The sequence below is a fragment of the Oncorhynchus keta genome, chromosome 3 (assembly GCF_023373465.1).
Source record: "Oncorhynchus keta strain PuntledgeMale-10-30-2019 chromosome 3, Oket_V2, whole genome shotgun sequence".
Lineage (NCBI taxonomy): Eukaryota > Metazoa > Chordata > Actinopteri > Salmoniformes > Salmonidae > Oncorhynchus > Oncorhynchus keta.
In genome coordinates this window covers 8088211-8108468 of record NC_068423.1, presented here as the reverse complement: position 1 = coordinate 8108468, position 20258 = coordinate 8088211, and the positions used below count along the sequence as shown (strand labels likewise).

The 20258-nt window shown below is 43.6% G+C and overlaps 1 protein-coding gene across 1 annotated transcript in view; it reads left to right on the top strand.

The window, feature by feature from the left end:
* Window positions 1-20258, top strand: part of LOC118364796 (rho-related GTP-binding protein RhoN-like) — a 73191-nt gene that overhangs the window by 42448 nt on the left and 10485 nt on the right. The window contains exon 3 of the mRNA XM_035746519.2: window positions 11672-11781. Coding sequence (XP_035602412.1) covers window positions 11672-11781 — 110 coding nt within the window. The remainder of the gene's footprint in view (window positions 1-11671; window positions 11782-20258) is intronic.

Here is a 20258-nt window from a genome sequence, read left to right as displayed (position 1 = left end):
CTCTCAACTGCCTGAATGGTAAACGGGTGTTATGCCTCGGGCCATAGGACTAAACCTGGCCTCATACCTCACTTGTTAGTTAGCGCCGATGTTCAAACAGCCTTGGGCAAGTTACTACCGTGAAGATAATCCGCTGGTTAAAACACGTACAGGAAATACCAGTTGGATGCCGCCAAATATTCACACGGCAAGTTGAATACATACAGAGGACTCATTTTTCAGAGAATTGTCCCACCCACACAATGTGTCAGCGACATTCATGCAGCATGTCCCCCCCAAAAAAATGTATTGTTCCATCCTCTTTTTGCCTTTGGATACTTTATTCAGTACAAGCATGCAGTTTATAGGAGCTCTGCTGTAAAAAAAAATAATAAATCGAATCACTCTCAATTCTACCAAGCCTTATAAGGAAGACAAAAGCACCCAATGCGAGACCAAACAAACAAACACTAAATCCAGGAGCGAGACTCCTCTTGAACACGGCATTAAACGGGATTAAACAAGAAGACACCGGAACAACACATGCTGCAAAAGTGGAGTACAATGCCTGCCAACATTTAGAGGATAAAAAAAAAAAGCTAACAAAAAGAAGAAAGAAACCCCTTGTTCGAATCAGACATCAAATGCTTGGCAACCCCATGTGGAGTCACAGCGTGGCATGGCAGTTTCTGCTGCGTTGCACTATCCCATGTGTTGTTGCGTCAAACTCTATATAATCTACCTGTATGTATGGAGCCCTGCAACAGGCTGGCTAGTTAGCACAAGCAGTTAAGAAGTGCTTACTGCTTACTCCAGGTTAAAAAAAAAAACTATTTTCTACATTGTAGAATAATATTAAAGACATCAAAACTATGACATAACCAAAAAAATATGTTAAACACATTTTCAAAGTAGCCACACTTTGCCTTGATGACAGCTTTGCGCACTCTTGGCATTCTCTCAACCATCATGCTTTTCAAACAGTCTTGAAGGAGTTCCCACATATGCTGGTCCAACTCGTCCCAAAACATCTCAATTGGGTTGAGATTGGGTGATTGTGGAGGGCAGATCATCTGATGCAGCCCTCCATCACTCTCTTTCTTGGTCAAATAGCCCTGACACAGCCTGGAGGTGTGTTGGGTCATTGTCCTGTTGAAAAACAAATAATAGTCCCACTAAGCGCAAACCAGATGGGATGACGTATCGCTGCAGAATGCTGTGGTAGCCATGCTGGTTAAGTGTGCCTTGAATTCTAAATAAATCACTGACAGTGTCACCAGCAAAGCACCCTCACACCATCTCCTCCATGCTTCACGGTGGGAACCACACATGTGGAGATCATCCGTTCACCTACTCTGCGTCTCATAAAGACACGACGGTTGGAACCATAAATCTCACATTTCTTTCTCATCAGACGAAAGGACAGATTTCCACCGGTCTAATGTCCATTGCTCGTGTTTCTTGGCACAAGCAAGTCTGTTGTTCTTTAGTATTGGTTTCTTTGCAGCAATTCGACCATGAAGGCCTGAATCATGCAGTCTCCTCTGAACAATTGATGTGTCTGTTACTCGAACTCTGTGACGCTTTTATTTGGGCTGTAATCTGAGGTGCAGTTAACTGTTATGAATTTATCCTCTGCAGCAGATGTAACTCTGGGTCTTCCTTTCCTGTGGCGGTCCTCCTGAGAGCCAGTTTCATCATAGCGCTTTGTTTTTGCGACTGCACTTGAAGAAACTTTCCAAGTTCTAGACATTTTCCAGATTGACTGACCTTCATGTCTTAATGTAAAGATGGACTGTCGTTTCTCTGCTTTTTGAGCTGTTCTTCCCATAATATGTCTTTGTCTTTTACCAAATAGGGCTATATTCTGTATACCACCCCTACCTTGTCACAACTGATTGGCTCAAACACATTAAGGAAATAAATTCCACAAATTAACTTTACAAGGCACACCTTTTTTTATCATTTTGATGTTTTCACTATTATTCTATAATGTAGAAAATAGTACAAATAAAGTAAAACCCTGGAATTAGCAGGTGTGTTCAAACTTTTGACTGTTACTGTTTGTCTGAGCAAGTCTGACAAATGATGAATTCATAATATGGATGCCATAGGTAAGTGCTATGTAATTGCATACTAGCTGATACAAGGTAATGGGATTGATTCTTCCCTGGAATTATGGTGTTGTAATGTTAAGTGTGGCCGTACTGTAGCTAGCTAATAGTGAGAACGATGGACCATAGACAGATGGACTGCATTTTCTCCATGATGTGCCTCAACAGCAGGATTTTTCCCAAGTGGTCCTGGTACTAGAGGTCCCCGAGAGGGTCAGAAAGCACAGGGATCAATAAACATTAGCTTCTTCTCTGTTGAGGAACATGGATCAGGTCATGCCATGGCCATCTAGCGACTGGAGATCGGGTTTCTGATCGGACTGTGTGTGTGTGTGTGTGTGTGTGTGTGTGTGTGTGTGTGTGTGTGTGTGTGTGTGTGTGTGTGTGTGTGTGTGTGTGTGTGTGTCTGTCTGTGAGTTACGGTAATGTTACAAGACTGTGTTCCCATGACTACACTCCCTCCACTTTTCTCACTCTTAACACTCCTCTATGGAACTGGAAGCGACACTGTGCTAATGCGGAAGAATGTAGAGCCATGTATACTATCGCTTATAATAACCTACCTGGCCTTCAATGAAAACATGTAAACACTTGAACTACAGAACCATGTCTGTTGAGTTTCCACATAAACACATGGAACACCAGAAACGCCCTCCTCCACCCAGCCTGTCCAACTTTCGTGCCCATCTATTCACATTGACACAAAGACACCCATTTTCTAGTTTTCAGGTTGCTAAGATACTGCCAACCGAACCTGAAATGTGTACAGCTCTCAGCAATAAAACACAATGCTGTTAGTAGGAAAATTAATCAAAAGCAGATAAACAGAGACAGATAAATGTCCTTTTCCCAGGATGCCACAGCGGTGAATAAGAATCACACTCAGATTTAACGAGGCTGGTAGCTGTTATTATAGGCTGATTCTCTGCCGTCTTGCTATTGTTCAGAGGCTAATGCGGCCATTTTGTTTTGGCTATCTTGTAAATGTTCTCTGACTTTAAAATGGGGGAGAAGGCATCCCTCCATTATTTCTGGTTGGAAACAAACAACTAGAGAGAAGGGTATCAACTTTTTTCGAACTACATAATGTTATAATGGAATGTCATCAAGTTATTATTCCGCTCCGAAGGTCTTATTTTCGGGAAAAATATTGCATCCTGGGAAAAGTCAGGGTGAAACTCTTTAATTGGCACCGTCTGAAGCATGGCTCTTTCGGAGCACAGGGGGCTGCTGAGGGGAGCACAGCTCATAATAATGACTGGAACGGTACGAATGGAATAGCATCAAACACATGGAAACCATGTGTTTGATACGATTCCACTTATTCCACTCCAGCCATTTCCACGAGCCCATGGTCCCCAATTAAGGTGCCACCGACCTCCTGTGCTTCAGAGGACCCCAAAAAAGTGCTACTCAAAGCAAACCCGGCAGATCATTGCAGATCATTGCCTACTCGACATCTTCTCGAAATCTTTCCGTTTGCGGCTTCAATTGTTTTTCAGTGGTTTTCTCACAAAATGTTTACCACTCGTTTCGATAATATTGGCAGTTGTAATGTCGATAATGATTAGAAATGACCTTTTCAGTCTCTGCCTCAATCTATTGAATGGTGGACAACACAGCTTTACACGGTTCTACTGTTTTTCACATCAATTATTTTCTACAGAATCAATTACACATATTGTTCAGTTCTTCCCCCCAAAACCCTGCTCCACCTGCCCATTCAATAATTCACCTTACCTGCTACCCCTTAGATACTGCTGTAGCTTTGAGGATTTAGATTTGGATAGGTAAGCGGAGCCATATACTGTCTAAACACACACCGAGTGTACAAAACATTAAGAACACCTTCCTAATATTGAGTTGCACCCCCTTTTCTTCAGTTGAATGGACTCTACAAGGTGTTTAGTGTTGCACAGGGATGCTGGCCCATGTTTTCTCCAATGCTTCCCACAGTTGTGTCAAGTTCCCTTGATGTCCTTTGGGTGATGGACCATTATTGATACACACGGGAAACTGTTGAGTGTGATAAACCCAACAGCATTGCAGTTCTTTAGACACTCAAACCGGTGCGCCTGGCACCTAACTACCATACCCCGTTCAAAGGCACTTCAATCTTTGGTCTTGCCCATTCACCCTCTGAATGGCACACATACACAATCCATGTCTCAATTGTCTCAAAAATCCTTCTTTAACCTGTCGCCTCCCCTTCATCTACACTGATTGAAGTGGATTTAACTGGTGACATCAATAAGGCATCATAGTTTTCACCTGGATTTACCTGGTCAGTCTTTGTCATGGAAAGAGCAGGTGTTCCTAATGTTTTGAAACACTCAGTAAACATCTCTATATATGGCTCTGGGTGTAAGTAATGGCGAAAGTTTACCAGCCAGCATCATCAGAAGGCAAGGAGATGTTAGGTTAACCCTATCATGTATTTTCAGATCTACAGCACATGTGCCTAAAAGGAGTAGGGGCTAGGGGTTCATTTGGAATTCACAAAGAGAGTTTTCCATACTCCCCAGGCCTCTGTCTATTTCTTTTGTCTCTCAACTGGCTGAGGGCCGTCACAGAGCCCTATTGGCTGTCACTACCATCATGTGTGACCAACTAGAAATATTCCTGTGGAAAACAATAGTCATGGCTTCTGGTGCCAGGGACATTTGAAGAGAACGGCATCTGCGCAAATTAGGGCTGACTACCTGAGGTATATACTCTGTGTATAGTGGTTTCTAAACGTGGGTTGCTGGAGAAACTGCTTGCCAAGCAGCCCTGCAAATAAATTATTTCTACTTTTAGTGTGTGGCTCGACGTTGCATCTGAATGGGTTCAGCACAATTTCCCGAGATAGCTTTACATGGCAACAGGTAGGTAGAAAGGTTTCCACTTTCCAGACACAATTATCTCTCTCTCTCCCTCTTTCCCTTCTGTCTGAAACACAAACAGAAATTATGGGGTTTGGGGGCTGGTTGACTTCACACCGTGCATTTTTCATAGATTTTTGAACTGCGCGTCTCACACTGGCACAACATTGTTAACGAAAAACAATGTTTGGGACGATATTAAAAAAATAACCCACTCAATACATACTATTGTTTTTCCTTCCCCTTCCCAAAAGTTAGATTGAATTTAATGAAATTAGATCTCTACTGAAAAGCACAAAATGTATCATTGTCTTTCTTGAGCAACAAATCTTGAAATCCAGAGCCAAAAACATACAAACAGTCTTGTTTTCTCAGGTGCCAGTAACATAAAATGACCATTTAAGCATTATGGGGACCTAGTTTGCATCCCAAATGGCACGCTATTCCCCATGAAGGACACTACCTTTGACCAGGGCCCATAGTACTCTGGTCAAAAGTAGTGCACTTTATAGGGAATAGGGTGCCATTTGGGATGAATCACTAGTATACTACAACAGTTTTGAGCTATTAAGAGCCGTAAAAAAACTGTTAAGTTTAGCGACACAAAAAAAAAGTCAATTTAACCAAATGCTCAAACAGCATTATTCTGTGAGTTGAGTGGACTTCAAAAGAACAAGAATTTAAGCTAATGTGTTTATTTACTCAACAAAGTCTGCTCGAAGTTAGATTTGTTTTTTTCTTTCAATACATTTCAAAGTGACCACAAACTTTTGAACGGTAGTGTATGTTAAATATGTGTTTTGGGATGTACTTTGATTAGTTGATCGATCTTATGCAACACAAACATATTTAACATACAATACCGTTCAAAGGTTTGGGGTCACTTTGAAATGTCATTGATTTTGATAGAAAAGCGCATTTTTTGTCAATTAAAATAAAATTGATCAGAAATGCAGTGTAGACATTGTTAATGTTGTAAGTGACTATTGCAGCTGAAAACGACTGATTTTGAATGGAATATCTACATAGGCATACAGAGGCCCATTATCAGCAACCATCACTCCTGTGTTCCAATGGCACGTTGTGTTAGCTAATCCAAGTTTATAATTTTAAAAGGCTAATTGATCATTAGAAAACCCTTTTGCAATCATGTTAACACAGCCGAAAACTGTTGTTCTGATTAAAGAAGCAATAAAACTGGTCTTCTTTAGACTAGTTTAGTATCTGGAGCATCAGAATTTGTGAGTTTGATTACAGGCTCAAAATGGCCAGAAACAAAGAACTTTCTTCTGAAACTCATCAGTCTATTCCTGTTCTGAGTAATGAAGGCTATTCCATGCGAAAAATTGCCAAGAAACTGAAGAGCTCGTTCAATGCTGTGTACTACTCCCTTCACAGAACAGTGCAAACTGTCTCTAACCAGAATAGAAAGAGGAGTGGGAGGCCCCAGTGCACAACTGAGCAAGAGGACAAGTACATTAGAGTGTCTAGTTTGAAAAACAGATGCCTCTCAAGTCCTCAACAGACAGCTTCATTAAATAGTACCCGCAAAACATCAGTCTCAACGTCAACAGTAAAGAGGCGACTCCGGGATGCTGGCCTTCTAGGCATAACAAGGACATTTCTAAGTGACCCCAAACTTTTGAACGGTAGTGTACTTTTTTCTAAACTAACTAAACATTTCGAGTTTATATGATTTAGGTCAATCTTAACTACCCCGGCAGTCATTCTCAATGCAGGTTGCGGTTCATTAAAAGTTCCAGTTGTTGGATATCTTTACTCTGACTGGATTCCAATAGAATTACACATCACTATGGCTGCATTTACACCGGCAGCCCAATTCTGATATTTTCTTCCAGTAATTAGTCTTTTGACCAATCAGATCAGCTCTGAAAAATATTTGATATGAAAAGATCTGATGTGATTGGTTAAAGACCAATTAGTAGAAAAAAGATCAGAATTGGGATGCCTGTCTAAATGCAGCCTACATGCAGCATAATGTGACTTGCAGGCTTGATGCAGCCTGTAAACCAGGGCTTTCAGACCACTCACTGTGTTAGGGTGTAACTAGGCCCTCAAAGAAAGGCCTTATGATATACGTCATGTGTTGTCAACATTTTTTAGTTTTAAAGATAAAATATTCACTTAGACACTCACTTGGTGAAAGCTACAGGACTGAAAGCCTTTTAATACAATAACCATGTCTCTGTCACTAACAAATACAGTCATGGATGGTAATTACAATTCACTGGAAATGCAAGGCACACTGAGTAATATTTAAATAAGGTAGAATAAATTCTCAAATCGAATTATATATTCACTCAACCTAAAATGCAGTAAACAATTCAATTCAACTATATGCCCAAATGCTGAGTAAACTCACAATCCAGCAGCAATTATACATGACATCATCATAATTTTTTTGTTTTAAACAGTTGTAGTTTAGATCAAACCGTTGAAAACAACAACAAAACTACGCAACAGTGAAGTTGACTTATGTTTTGCTGTAGCCTAGTGTTGTCATCTGTGCCAGGCAAGCTGGTACAGTGAGAAGCTGTGCTGCAGCTGGTGAGGGAGGATGGTGCATGGTGGGCTGTGGTTTGTGGGGACTGGGACAAGGGGGGTTTATGGGGACGGTAAGGGGCCAATAGGGGCCCGGGCCTCTGCTGTGTGTCTAATGACTGCCTTATGGGAAAGCCCCAGTGTGTTAGGAACACTCTGGCTTATCCCCTACTGGTGGGTTCTGAAGAGATCTGATTTAGGGAGAGTGTTGAGAAAAGAAGGGAGGAAGGAGGGCAAAGAGGAAGGAGAGTCTCCCTCCTCCATCCGTTTCCCTCTCAGTCCCACCTCTATTTCGCCTTCCTTTCTCTGTTTCCACCCCTCCCTTCTACATTCCTCATCTTTTCCTCTCCAGACTGCCGTCTCATTCTGAAACCCAGGAGCAGGAGTTATTCAGAGAGAGAGACAAGAGGAGAGAAAGGGTATGGCCTTTAGTCTGACCTTTTCTGTCCATACACACACTGCCACATGTATCGAGCACACACACACACACCTGGGCATTGGAACGCACACACGCACGGAAGGAGAAGCGCGCGCACGCACACACGGGATGGGACATTTTTTTTAAATTTTTTTTTTTTACATCCGTTTCCTTTTAAAACTATAAGAAAAATTCATAAAATTCGACTTAAATTCACAATACAGGATATGGCCCTATTGCGTTGACTGCTGAATTTCTATATACCACAGTCATAGGTCGAATCTCAAACTGGACACTTGGCCCCTAGCTCTTTATCGAGTGGCCACTTGCTGTTGTGTTCGATAGTGATCACTCAAGTCTGCAAGTGTTTTGGCCAAAATGAGCATTGAGACGATGCAAACTCAACGTCCAAACCGCCGCTCATCAATATTCTAAATCCATTCGCAAGCATAGTCTCCCGCGATCTGTCTTGAGCATGACTCACTCGCTATGAAACATCGGCACTGGGGCAGACACAGGCGCATACTCTGATAGACAGTGAGAAAGTTGTAATAACAAAATGGCAATGTTTGAATGTGACAAATATTTGCACAGAACATAGTGTACTCTACATGTATGAGTGTGTGTGTGTGTGTGTGTGTGATCAGCATAATATGTAAATATGCACTGAACAAAACATGGAGACACAATGTAAATAAGAGACAAGATAAAAAAATGTAAAAATATATACAAATGTGTGTGTTTGGGTGTGTGTGTGGGGGGGGGGGGGGTGCTATAGCAAAAATCAGCCATGTCTCTGCACATTCTCTCCTGGACAGTTTTTGTTGTAGTGCCCAAAACCTTGTGCAGTGGTGACAAAGGACACAGCGGGGGTTACAATAGGGGCAGTGGAGGGGGGATTGTCCCCCACACATTCAGTTCAGCACAGGAATGTGGCCCCTAGTACCCCCACATACAGGTCACACAGGTCACACACAGAATGCTGTTCACTGACTACAGCTCAGCATTCAACACCATAGTGCCCTCCAAGCTTGTCACCAAGCTCAGGACCCTGGGACTGAACACCTCACTCTGCAACTGGATCCTGGACTTCCTAACGGGCTGACCCCAGGTGGTGAGAGTAGACAACAGCACCTCCACCACACTGACCCGCAAAGCGGGGGCCCCCACAGGGGTGTATGCTTTGCCCCCTACTGTACTCCCAGTTTACCCATGATTGTGTGGCCACACACACAACTCCAACTATCATCAAGTTTGCTGACAATACGACGATGGTAGGCCTGATCACCAATGGCGATGAGACAGCCTACAGGGAGGTGGTCAGAGAACCGGCAGTGTGGTGCCAGGACAACAACCTCTCCCTCAACGTCAGCAAGACCAAGGAGCTGATTGTGGACCACAGGAAACACAGGGGGTGCACACTCCCATCCATATCCACAGAGCCTCAGAGGAAAGGGTCAAGAGCTTCAAGTTCCTCGGTGTCCACGTCACTCACACCAGAACGGTCCCCTCACAACAGAACAGTCATGAAGGCAGCACAGCAACGCCTCTTCTTCATCAAGAGGCTGAAACGATATGGCATGGCCCCTCAGATCCTCAGGAACTTTTACAGCTGCACCATTGAAAGCATCCTGACTGGTTGTATCATCATCTGGTACATCAACTACACTGCCCCTGACCGGATGGCCCTACAGAGAGGGTGGTGCAGACGGCCCAGCGCATTACAGGGGGCGAGCTCCCAGCCATCCAGGAAATACATGTTGTGCTACAGCCTGAATTCAAAATGCATTAAATATCATTATTTGTCACGCTTCCACACACAAAACCCCTTAAATGTCAGTGTAAACATGTTTTTAAAAATGTTGATGAATTCATAAGAAATAAAAAGCTGACATCTATTGAGTCAAGTCTTTAATCCTTTTCTAATGGAAAGCAAGTTCAGGAGTAAATAGTTGCTTAACAAGTCAATTAAAAAGTTGCATTGACTCACTCAGTGTGCAATAATAGTATTTAACGGGATTTTTTAAGTGATTAACTCATCTCTGTACCCCACACATACAATTATCTGTAAGGTACCTCAGTCACGCAGCGAATTTCAAACACAGATTCAACCACAAAGACCAGGGAGTTTTTCCAATGTCTTGCAGAAGAGCACCTATTGGTAGATGAAAAAAATACTAAATAAAAGCTGACATAGACTATCCCATTGAGCATGGTGAACAGTGAAGAGGCGACTCCGGGATGCTTGCCTTCTAGGCAGAGTTCCTCTGTCTAGTGTCTGTGTTATTTTGCCCATCTTGATCTTTTCTTTTTATTGGCCAGTCTGAGATATGGCTTTTTCTTTGCAACTCTGCCTAGAAGGCCAGCATCCTGGAGTCGCCTCTTCACTGTTGACGTTGAGACTGGCGTTTTGCGGGTACTATTTAATGAAGCTGCCAGTTGGGGACTTCTGAGGCATCTGTTTCTCAAACTAGACACTAATGTACTTGTCCTCTTGCTCAGTTGTGCGCCGGGGCCTCCCACTTCTCTTTCTATTCTGGTTAGAGACAGTTTGCACTGTTCTGTGAAGGGAGTAGTACACAGCTTTGTACGAGATCTTAAGTTTCTTGGCAATTTCTCACATAGAATAGCCTTAATTTCTCAGAACAAGAATAGACTGACGAGTTTCAGAAGAAAGTACCTTGTTTCTGGACATTTTGAGCCTGTAATCGAACCCACCAATGCTGATGCTCCAGATACTCAACGAGTCTAAAGGACAGTTTTATTGCTTCTTTAATCAGAACAACACTTTTCAGCTGTGCTAACATAATTGCAAAAGGGTTTTCTAATGATCAATTAACCTTTTAAAATTATAAACTTGGATTAGCTAACACAGCGTGCTATTGTAACACAGGAGTGATGGTTGCTGATAATAGGCCTCTGTACAGGTATGAAAATATTCCATTAAAAATCAGTCGTTTTCAGCAACAATAGTCATTTCCAACATTAACAATGTCTACACTGTATTTCTGATCAATTGATGAGGACATTTCTAAGTCTTTCATTTCTAAAACTTTTGATTGGTAGTGTAAGTGCGGAAAGAAAATCTATTGAATACACTTTGAATTCAGGCTGTAACACAACCAAATGTGGAATAAGTCAAAGGGTATACTTTCTGAAGGCACTATTATTGTTATGATGATCATTGCATTGTTGGGAAAGAGCTCTGAAGGTAGGAATTTCACTGTACTGTTTTACACCTGTTGGACATGGCGAACAAACTTTGAAACTTGAAACACACACACACACACACACACACACACACACACACACACACACACACACACACACCGGTCACAATGGTCAGTTCAGAGAGAGCCCCCTGACAAACACCCTACCGAAATACAGGGTGTCAATTCTGTTGAACGCTCCATCAAAAAGGAGTGTTTACACAGTTGTAACCATAAACTAAAGCCTTGACATTAGATCTGGGAGTTGTCAGGTCTTGAGCAAGGTTACACATGAGTGCGGCGAGCCACCCCCACTACACAACAAATGTCTGAAGCAGTCATGATAGTGAAGTTGTTTTTTAGGTGGGTCAAAAACAATATTATTTCACATCGCAATGTGTAAGCTAAACATGCAAAGCTTGCTTACCTAAAAATATTTATGTTCCATGATACATGTCCTTTCATATTTGACCAAATTGGATATTCAAAAGGAATGACGTGTTGTGTGTTGTCGTTTGTCCACAGGCTCGTCCTACTACAACAATGTGCGGCCGCTAGCCTATCCCGACGCTGACGCTGTGCTCATCTGTTTCGACATCAGCCGCCCCGAGACACTGGACAGTGTGCTGAAGAAGGTCAGTGAGCTACGAAGCAAAGCCACATGTCTGTGCTACAGTTCAATAAAATATCATATAAAACAGGATTCGCCAACTGGCGGCCCGAATTTGGCCAGTGGGTGGTTTTATTTGGCCCCCAATGTTTCAGAGCATTGATTTTTTTCTCTCTTCATTGTTGGACATAAAAGACTGTAAAAACAACAGGATATCAACTCCAAGAGATTTTAATTTTGTAAATCTACTCCGACAGGTGATCGTATACAAATGGTAGCAAGATTTGAAATGATTGAGATTCTTATTATTGTTTTACGTTTTCGGCTCCGATATTCAAACCAGCAACCTTTCGGTTACTGGCCCAAAGCTCTAAACTCGAGGCTACGTAGTTGATGATTCCTTATCTCAAATTATCCTATAGCTCCTTTTAGAACAGTAAGGAGCACATATAAAAGAGACACTGCTTGTGAGAACAACGTAGCCGAGATAGGAATTAACAAATATATATATATATTTTTTTTTAAAGCATGCAGGCTCATCACAGACCCTTAGGTAATGTTCCACCGAAGGCTAAAAGCTAATGTTATGGCCTTTTTGAGGTCATTTTCTCACAAAATGAACACAAAATGAGGTGTAATCCATCCATTGTCCCAGCCTTCTTCTTCTTCAAAAAAATGCATTTACTTAATAATAAGAGGGAGAAGTTTTGCATTGTTTCCCAAAGTCCTAGCCTCTGTGGTTTCTAATTGGTGGAACTTTCTGGTGGAAGTCTTTCTTTGAGCCACACCATTTGGGACCTACAGATCTACACGTTTTGTTTGAATGATAAAGACTGTTGTTTATAGTGTATAGCGAACATCAGTTGTGTGGGCAAGGAATGCCTTTGACTGGGTGGAGTGGACATTCCTAATGTCAAGCCCATCGCTCACCCATGACATCATCAGCATCGCCATTCAGAGATAAAATACCCCACTCTTTGAGTCACGAGACAAAACCGAAGGAGGGGGCAGGGGTACCCCAAAATTCTGATAGAGGTCCACTTGGGGCTCTTGAGGGCTCACTTGACCTGTGACCCTAAATAGATGCCTTGCTAATCTCTTGCCAACAGGCCACGGGTGGGCGTTGAATACACCCCTCTCACAATAGTCCTCCAGAATTGGGCTCTTGACCCCCTGTGATATTTCAAGTGCCAAGTGCTTCTATTTGACATAGTGGTCAAATCTTTCATACCACTGAAACCAAACAAAAGCTGTCCCAACAATAAATTCCACTCAAGTGTTAAAGGAAAACTATGATGCAAAATGCATCACACCGGCTGTATTTCTGTAAAGTTATACACCTTGAAAACTTGATTGCTGGCATGCAAATGCTTTTGTGACTATATCAACAATGGACTAATGAAGCAAATACCAAAATATTGTTTTTTTGGATAGAATTTTCCTTTAAGTATTAAAATGTTAAAGACATTTGGTTTGGTACTTTTGTACACTTTTTAGCCAGTAGTTCTGAAAGTAGCACTCACGAGCCAAATGTGGTCCCCCTGAAAACTGGGTACTACGTTACATATGTGCACCACGTTCTTACTCTCTGCTGTGTCCACTGAGCCCGCCCTGCAACCTCATTGGATAATGCTGGGCAGGCCTCTTGCTAGCTGTCACTCAAATGTAACAGTGGCTTTCAAACTAGGGATTTCGTGGCTAATTGAGGTGAAACAGTCATTCTGCTCATAGATTATGCCTGTATGAACTTCATTGACACATCCAGCCCAAAGCAGGAGGTTTAGAAAATACTTTCATAGTCGCCAAAGTACCAGAACATGTCTAAGTGACAAGTGTTAAGTGAGGACACATGGTATCAGTGATTTTGTATTACTAATCAGCGATTCTGTCTTGTCACTGTAAAGCTTTCGTGCTTTCTTCACACAGCATTTCTGTGTGACCTCAAATCTTCCTCTGTATCTGGCAACATCCTTCTATCTCTGCCACTCTTTCTTTCCTCTCAACTCTACCCCCTTGTCCTCCCCTCCCTCCCTGTGGGATCCTATGATGGGACCGGCTTTCTCAGGGTGAAAATGGAGCCCAATTCCCATTCTGTCTGTTCCCTTCTCCCCGAAGTGTGCCCTTGTTAATTTCCCCTCGCTAATCTAATGCTTTTGTATCTTTGAGAGGGGGGGGGGAATGAACACTTTGGGTGAGAAGGGGGGAGAATCGAAAAAGCAACTGGAGACTCTTGAGAGTATGATGTGGCAGCTGTCGCACCCAGTCCTCAGGCTTCCTCCCAGACCTCAGTACAGTACAGATCATCTTGTATCTCCCATAGTCACACACACACACACACACACACACACGGGGGCTAGAATCAAAGACACTATCCAACTAGCATATATAATACATGCTGCTTATGTAATAGACCTGTTGGCCGTGTGTGCTGTAATCTCCTGTTTGATCAACCAGTGGCTCAGCTGTACTGCTACCGGGAATCAGAGAATGTTATTGAAGCAGAGCATAGGCCTAGATTTGATTTAAATGTTATTGAAGCAAAGAACACATGTTAAGGGTAATAGTGTAATACATGGAATGAGACACACACTGGTCAGACATTTTCCTACTGGCCTTGGGAACATGTCCTAATAGTTACGTAATAAGGAAATACTGCCTACGTGTCCGTTTTCAGGCAAAACATTTACTGGGAATGAGGAAGTGAAACTACCGTTAGAGGGGCTTCAAGTGCAATTTGTAAAATGTTATCTTCAGTACATATCATTGTTGCGCATCACCAATCATTTCTGTCATCAACCATTCTAATCCTTCGAAATGAAAATGGACAATTCACTCTGCTCTTTGTCTGTTATTCACTCTCTGTTGTTTGGCTTTAATTAACCTTTTATACTGAACAAAAATATATACGCAACATGTAAAGGTCCTATGTTTCATGAACTGAAATAAAAGATCCCAGAAATGTTCCATATGCACAAAAAGCTTATTTCTCTCAAATTTTGTGCACAAATGTTTTTACATTTCTCCAAGATGGCGTAGCAGTAGGTCGTCCTGTCGTATCGTGTTCCCTGTATATATCGTCTCTTTTTCGTTTTACATATTTTTCTTCGCATATCTTTAAAAACATTTTGCTAAACCTAAGCTTCCAAATACTCTCCTGCAACCCGCCTCACCCAATGTAGCTATTTTTCCTAAAGTATTTATATTTACTTCGGAACCGGAACCCCTCAACTGAAGCTAGCCAGCTAACCACCAGCTATGCTAGCGGTCTTCAGCTAACCGGTCATCAGCTAACCTTCAGCCCGGAAAGCTCTCGCCAGTTCGAACAATGCGACTCTAACCAGAGCATAACGGACCTATTTATTTTTCATCCCCGGATTCATCCCCGGATTCCCACCGCAAACGGAACATTTTTTCAGCTGGATCTTCACAACTAGCTAGCTAGCGTTTCCACCCACTTAGCTTGAAGCTAGCCCGGCCAGAGCACCTATAAGCATACTCCTGGGCTACAATACCCGGGCCCACGACCGGTCTATCGATGTCACCGCATGAAGAGGAATAAACAGACTCACCCCATCGCGACGTCCCCAAAGGCTACTCTCTAGCCCTCGCTATCTCCCTGCTTGCTAATTCGGCCTGCTAACTGCTAGCTTGTCTAGCTCCGGTCCGCTAACCGCTACCTTGTCTAGCCCGGGCCTACAAACTGTTAGCTTGTTAGCACAGGCCTGCTAACCGTCTGAATCGCCGCGTCCCAAACACTCACTAGACCCATATTTACTCTCTATCTCTTTTTGATTTTTAATTTGTTTATACCTTCCGGAAACCTGCCTCACCCAATGTGATACGGAATCGCTATTATTTTAAATTTTTAGAACACACTCTAGAACCTCCAGACGCTAACCAGCTAACTAGCTACAAGCTATTTAGTCATTGTTAGTTTTTTTAACCTGGATAACACTCGCCAGTCCAGCTTCCCTGCCCATCCACCGCTGCCCCCTGGACACTGATCTCTTGGCTACATAGCTGATGCACGCTGGACTGTCCATTAATCACGGTACTCCATTCTGCTTGTTTGTTTTATCTGTCGGCCCTGTTGCCTAGTCAACGCCATTTTACCTGCTGTTTGCTGTGCTAGCTGATTAGCTGTTGTTGTTCCACCTACTGTTTTAGCTAGCTTTCCCAATTCAACACCTGTGATTACTGTATGCCTCGCTGTATGTCTCTCTCAAATGTCAATATGGCCTGTATACTGTTGTTCAGGTTAGTTATCATTGTTTTAGTTCACAATGGAGCCCCTAGTTCCACTCTTCATACCCCTGTTACCTCCTTTGTCCCACCTCCCACACATGCGGTGACCTCACCCATTAGAACCAGCTTGTCCAGAGATACAACCTCTCTCATCATCACCCAGTGCCTGGGCTTACCTCCCCTGTACCCGCACCCCACCATACCCCTGTCTGCGCATTATGCCCTGAATATATTCTACCATGCCCAGAAACCTGCTCCTCTTATTCTCTGTCCCCAACGCTCTAGGCGACCAGTTTTGTTAGCCTTTAGCCGCACCCTCATACTACTCCTTCTCTGTTCCGCGGGTGATGTGGAGGTAAACCCAGGCCCTGCATGTCCCCAGGCACCCTCATTTGTTGACTTCTGTGATCGAAAAAGCCTTGGTTTCATGCATGTCAACATCAGAAGCCTCCTCCCTAAGTTTGTTTTACTCACTGCTTTAGCACACTCTGCTAACCCTGATGTCCTTGCCGTGTCTGAATCCTGGCTCAGGAAGGCCACCAAAAATTCAGAGATTTCCATACCCAACTATAACATCATCCGTCAAGATAGAACTGCCAAAGGGGGAGGAGTTGCAGTCTACTGCAGAGATAGCCTGCAAAGTAATGTCATACTTTCCAGGTCTATACCCAAACAGTTCGAACTACTAATTTTGAAAATGACTCTCTCCAGAAATAAGTCTCTCACTGTTGCCGCCTGCTACAGACCCCCCTCAGCTCCCAGCTGTGCCCTGGACACCATTTGTGAATTGATCGCCCCCCATCTAGCTTCAGAGTTTGTTCTGTTAGGTGACCTAAACTGGGATATGCTTAACACCCCGGCAGTCCTACAATCTAAGCTAGATGCCCTCAATCTCACACAAATCATCAAGGAACCCACCAGGTACAACCCTAACTCTGTAAACAAGGGCACCCTCATAGACGTCATCCTGACCAACTGGCCCTCCAAATACACCTCCGCTGTCTTCAACCAGGATCTCAGCGATCACTGCCTCATTGCCTGTATCCGCCACGGAGCCGCAGTCAAACGACCACCCCTCATCACTGTCAAACGCTCCCTAAAACACTTCTGTGAGCAGGCCTTTCTAATCGACCTGGCCCGGGTATCCTGGAAGGACATTGACCTCATCCCGTCAGTTGAGGATGCCTGGTCATTCTTTAAAAGTAACTTCCTCACCATTTTAGATAAGCATGCTCCGTTCAAAAAATGCAGAACTAAGAACAGATACAGCCCTTGGTTCACTCCGGACCTGACTGCCCTCGACCAGCACAAAAACATCCTGTGGCGGACTGCAATAGCATCGAAAAGTCCCCGTGATATGCAACTGTTCAGGGAAGTCAGGAACCAATACACACAGTCAGTTAGGAAAGCTAAGGCCAGCTTCTTCAGGCAGAAGTTTGCATCCTGTAGCTCCAACTCCAAAAAAGTTCTGGGACACTGAAGTCCATGGAGAACAAGAGCACCTCCTCCCAGCTGCCCACTGCACTGAGGCTAGGTAACACGGTCACCACCGATAAATCCATGATTATCAAAACGTCAACAAGCATTTCTCAACGGCTGGCCATGCCTTCCTCCTGGCTACTCCAACCTCGGCCAACAGCTCCGCCCCCCCCCGCAGCTCCTCGCCCAAGCCTCTCCAGGTTCTCCTTTACCCAAATCCAGATAGCAGATGTTCTGAAAGAGCTGCAAAACCTGGACCCGTACAAATCAGCTGGGCTTGACAATCTGGACCCTCTATTACTGAAACTATCCGCCGCCATTGTCGCAACCCCTATTACCAGCCTGTTCAACCTCTCTTTCATATCGTCTGAGATCCCCAAGGATTGGAAAGCTGCTGCAGTCATCCCCCTCTTCAAAGGGGGAGACACCCTGGACCCAAACTGTTACAGACCTATATCCATCCTGCCCTGCCTATCTAAGGTCTTCGAAAGCCAAGTCAACAAACAGGTCACTGACCATCTCGAATCCCACCGTACCTTCTCCGCTGTGCAATCTGGTTTCCGAGCCGGTCACGGGTGCACCTCAGCCACACTCAAGGTACTAAACGATATCATAACCGCCATCGATAAAAGACAGTACTGTGCAGCAGTCTTCATCGACCTTGCCAAGGCTTTAGACTCTGTCAATCACCATATTCTTATCGGCAGACTCAGTAGCCTCGGTTTTTCGGATGACTGCCTTGCCTGGTTCACCAATTACTTTGCAGACAGAGTTCAGTGTGTCAAATCGGAGGGCATGCTGTCCGGTCCTCTGGCAGTCTCTATGGGGGTGCCACAGGGTTAAATTCTCGGGCCGACTCTTTTCTCTGTATATATCAATGATGTTGCTCTTGCTGCGGGCGATTCCCTGATCCACCTCTACGCAGACGACACCATTCTATATACTTTCGGCCCGTCATTGGACACTGTGCTATCTAACCTCCAAACGAGCTTCAATGCCATACAACACTCCTTCCGTGGCCTCCAACTGCTCTTAAACGCTAGTAAAACCAAATGCATGCTTTTCAACCGATCGCTGCCTGCACCCGCATGCCCGACTAGCATCACCACCCTGGATGGTTCCGACCTTGAATATGTGGACATCTATAAGTACCGAGGTGTCTGGCTAGACTGCAAACTCTCCTTCCAGACTCATATCAAACATCTCCAATCGAAAATCAAATCAAGAGTCGGCTTTCTATTCCGCAACAAAGCCTCCTTCACTCACGCCGCCAAGCTTACCCTAGTAAAACTGACTATCCTATCGATCCTCGACTTCGGCGATGTCATCTACAAAATGGCTTCCAACACTCTACTCAGCAAACTGGATGCAGTCTATCACAGTGCCATCCGTTTTGTCACTAAAGCACCTTATACCACCCACCACTGCGACTTGTATGCTCTTAGTCGGCTGGCCCTCGCTACATATTCGTTGCCAGACCCACTGGCTCCAGGTCATCTACAAGTCCATGCTAGGTAAAGCTCCGCCTTATCTCAGTTCACTGGTCACGATGGCAACACCCATCCGTAGCACGCGCTCCAGCAGGTGTATCTCACTGATCATCCCTAAAGCCAACACCTCATTTGGCCACCTTTCGTTCCAGTACTCTGCTGCCTGTGACTGGAACGAATTGCAAAAATCGCTGAAGTTGGAGACCTTTATCTCCCTCACCAACTTCAAACATCTGCTATCTGAGCAGCTAACCGATCGCTGCAGCTGTACATAGTCTATTGGTAAATAGCCCACCCATTTTCACCTACCTCATCCCCATACTGTTTTTATTTATTTACTTCTCTGCTCTTTTGTACACCAATATCTCTACCTGTACATGACCATCTGATCATTTATCACTCCAGTATTAATCTGAAAAATTGTAATTATTTGCCTACCTCCTCATGCCTTTTGCACACATTGTATATAGACTCCCCCCCTTTTTTTCTACTGTGTTATTGACTTGTTAATTGTTTACTCCATGTGTAACTCTGTGTTGTCTGCTCACACTGCTATGCTTTATCTTGGCCAGGTCGCAGTTGCAAATGAGAACTTGTTCTCAACTAGCCTACCTGGTTAAATAAAGGTGAAAAATAAAAATAAAAAATAAAAATAAACATCCCTGTCAGTGAGCAATTCTCCTTTTCCAAGATAATCCATCCACCTGACTGGTGTGGCATATCAAGAAGCCGATTACACAGCATGATCATTACACAGGTGCACCTTGTGCTGGGGGACAAGAAAAGTCCACTTTAAAAATGTGCAGTTGTGTCACACAACACAATGCTTGTAATTGGCATGCTGACAGCAGAGCTGTTGCCAGAGAATTTAATGTTAATTTCTCCACCATGAGCTGCCTCCAACATTGTTTTAGAGAATTTGGCAGTACGTCTAACTGGCCTCACAACCGCAGACCAAGTGGATGCCGTTGTGTGGTTGAGCAGTTTGCTGATGTCAATGTTGTGAGCAGAGTACCCCATGGTGGCAGTGGGGTTATGGTATGGGCAGGCATAAGCTACAGATAATGAAAAAAAATAGCATTTTATCGATGGCAATTTGAATGCACAAAAATATCGTGACGAGATCATGAGGCCCATTTTTTTTTATGGTATCTGTGACCAACAGATGCATATCTGTATTGCCAGTCATGTGAAATCCATAGATTAGGGCCTATTGAGTTGATTTCAATTGACAAATCTCCTCATATGAACTCCAACTCAGTGAGATCAATTCAATTGTTGAACGTTG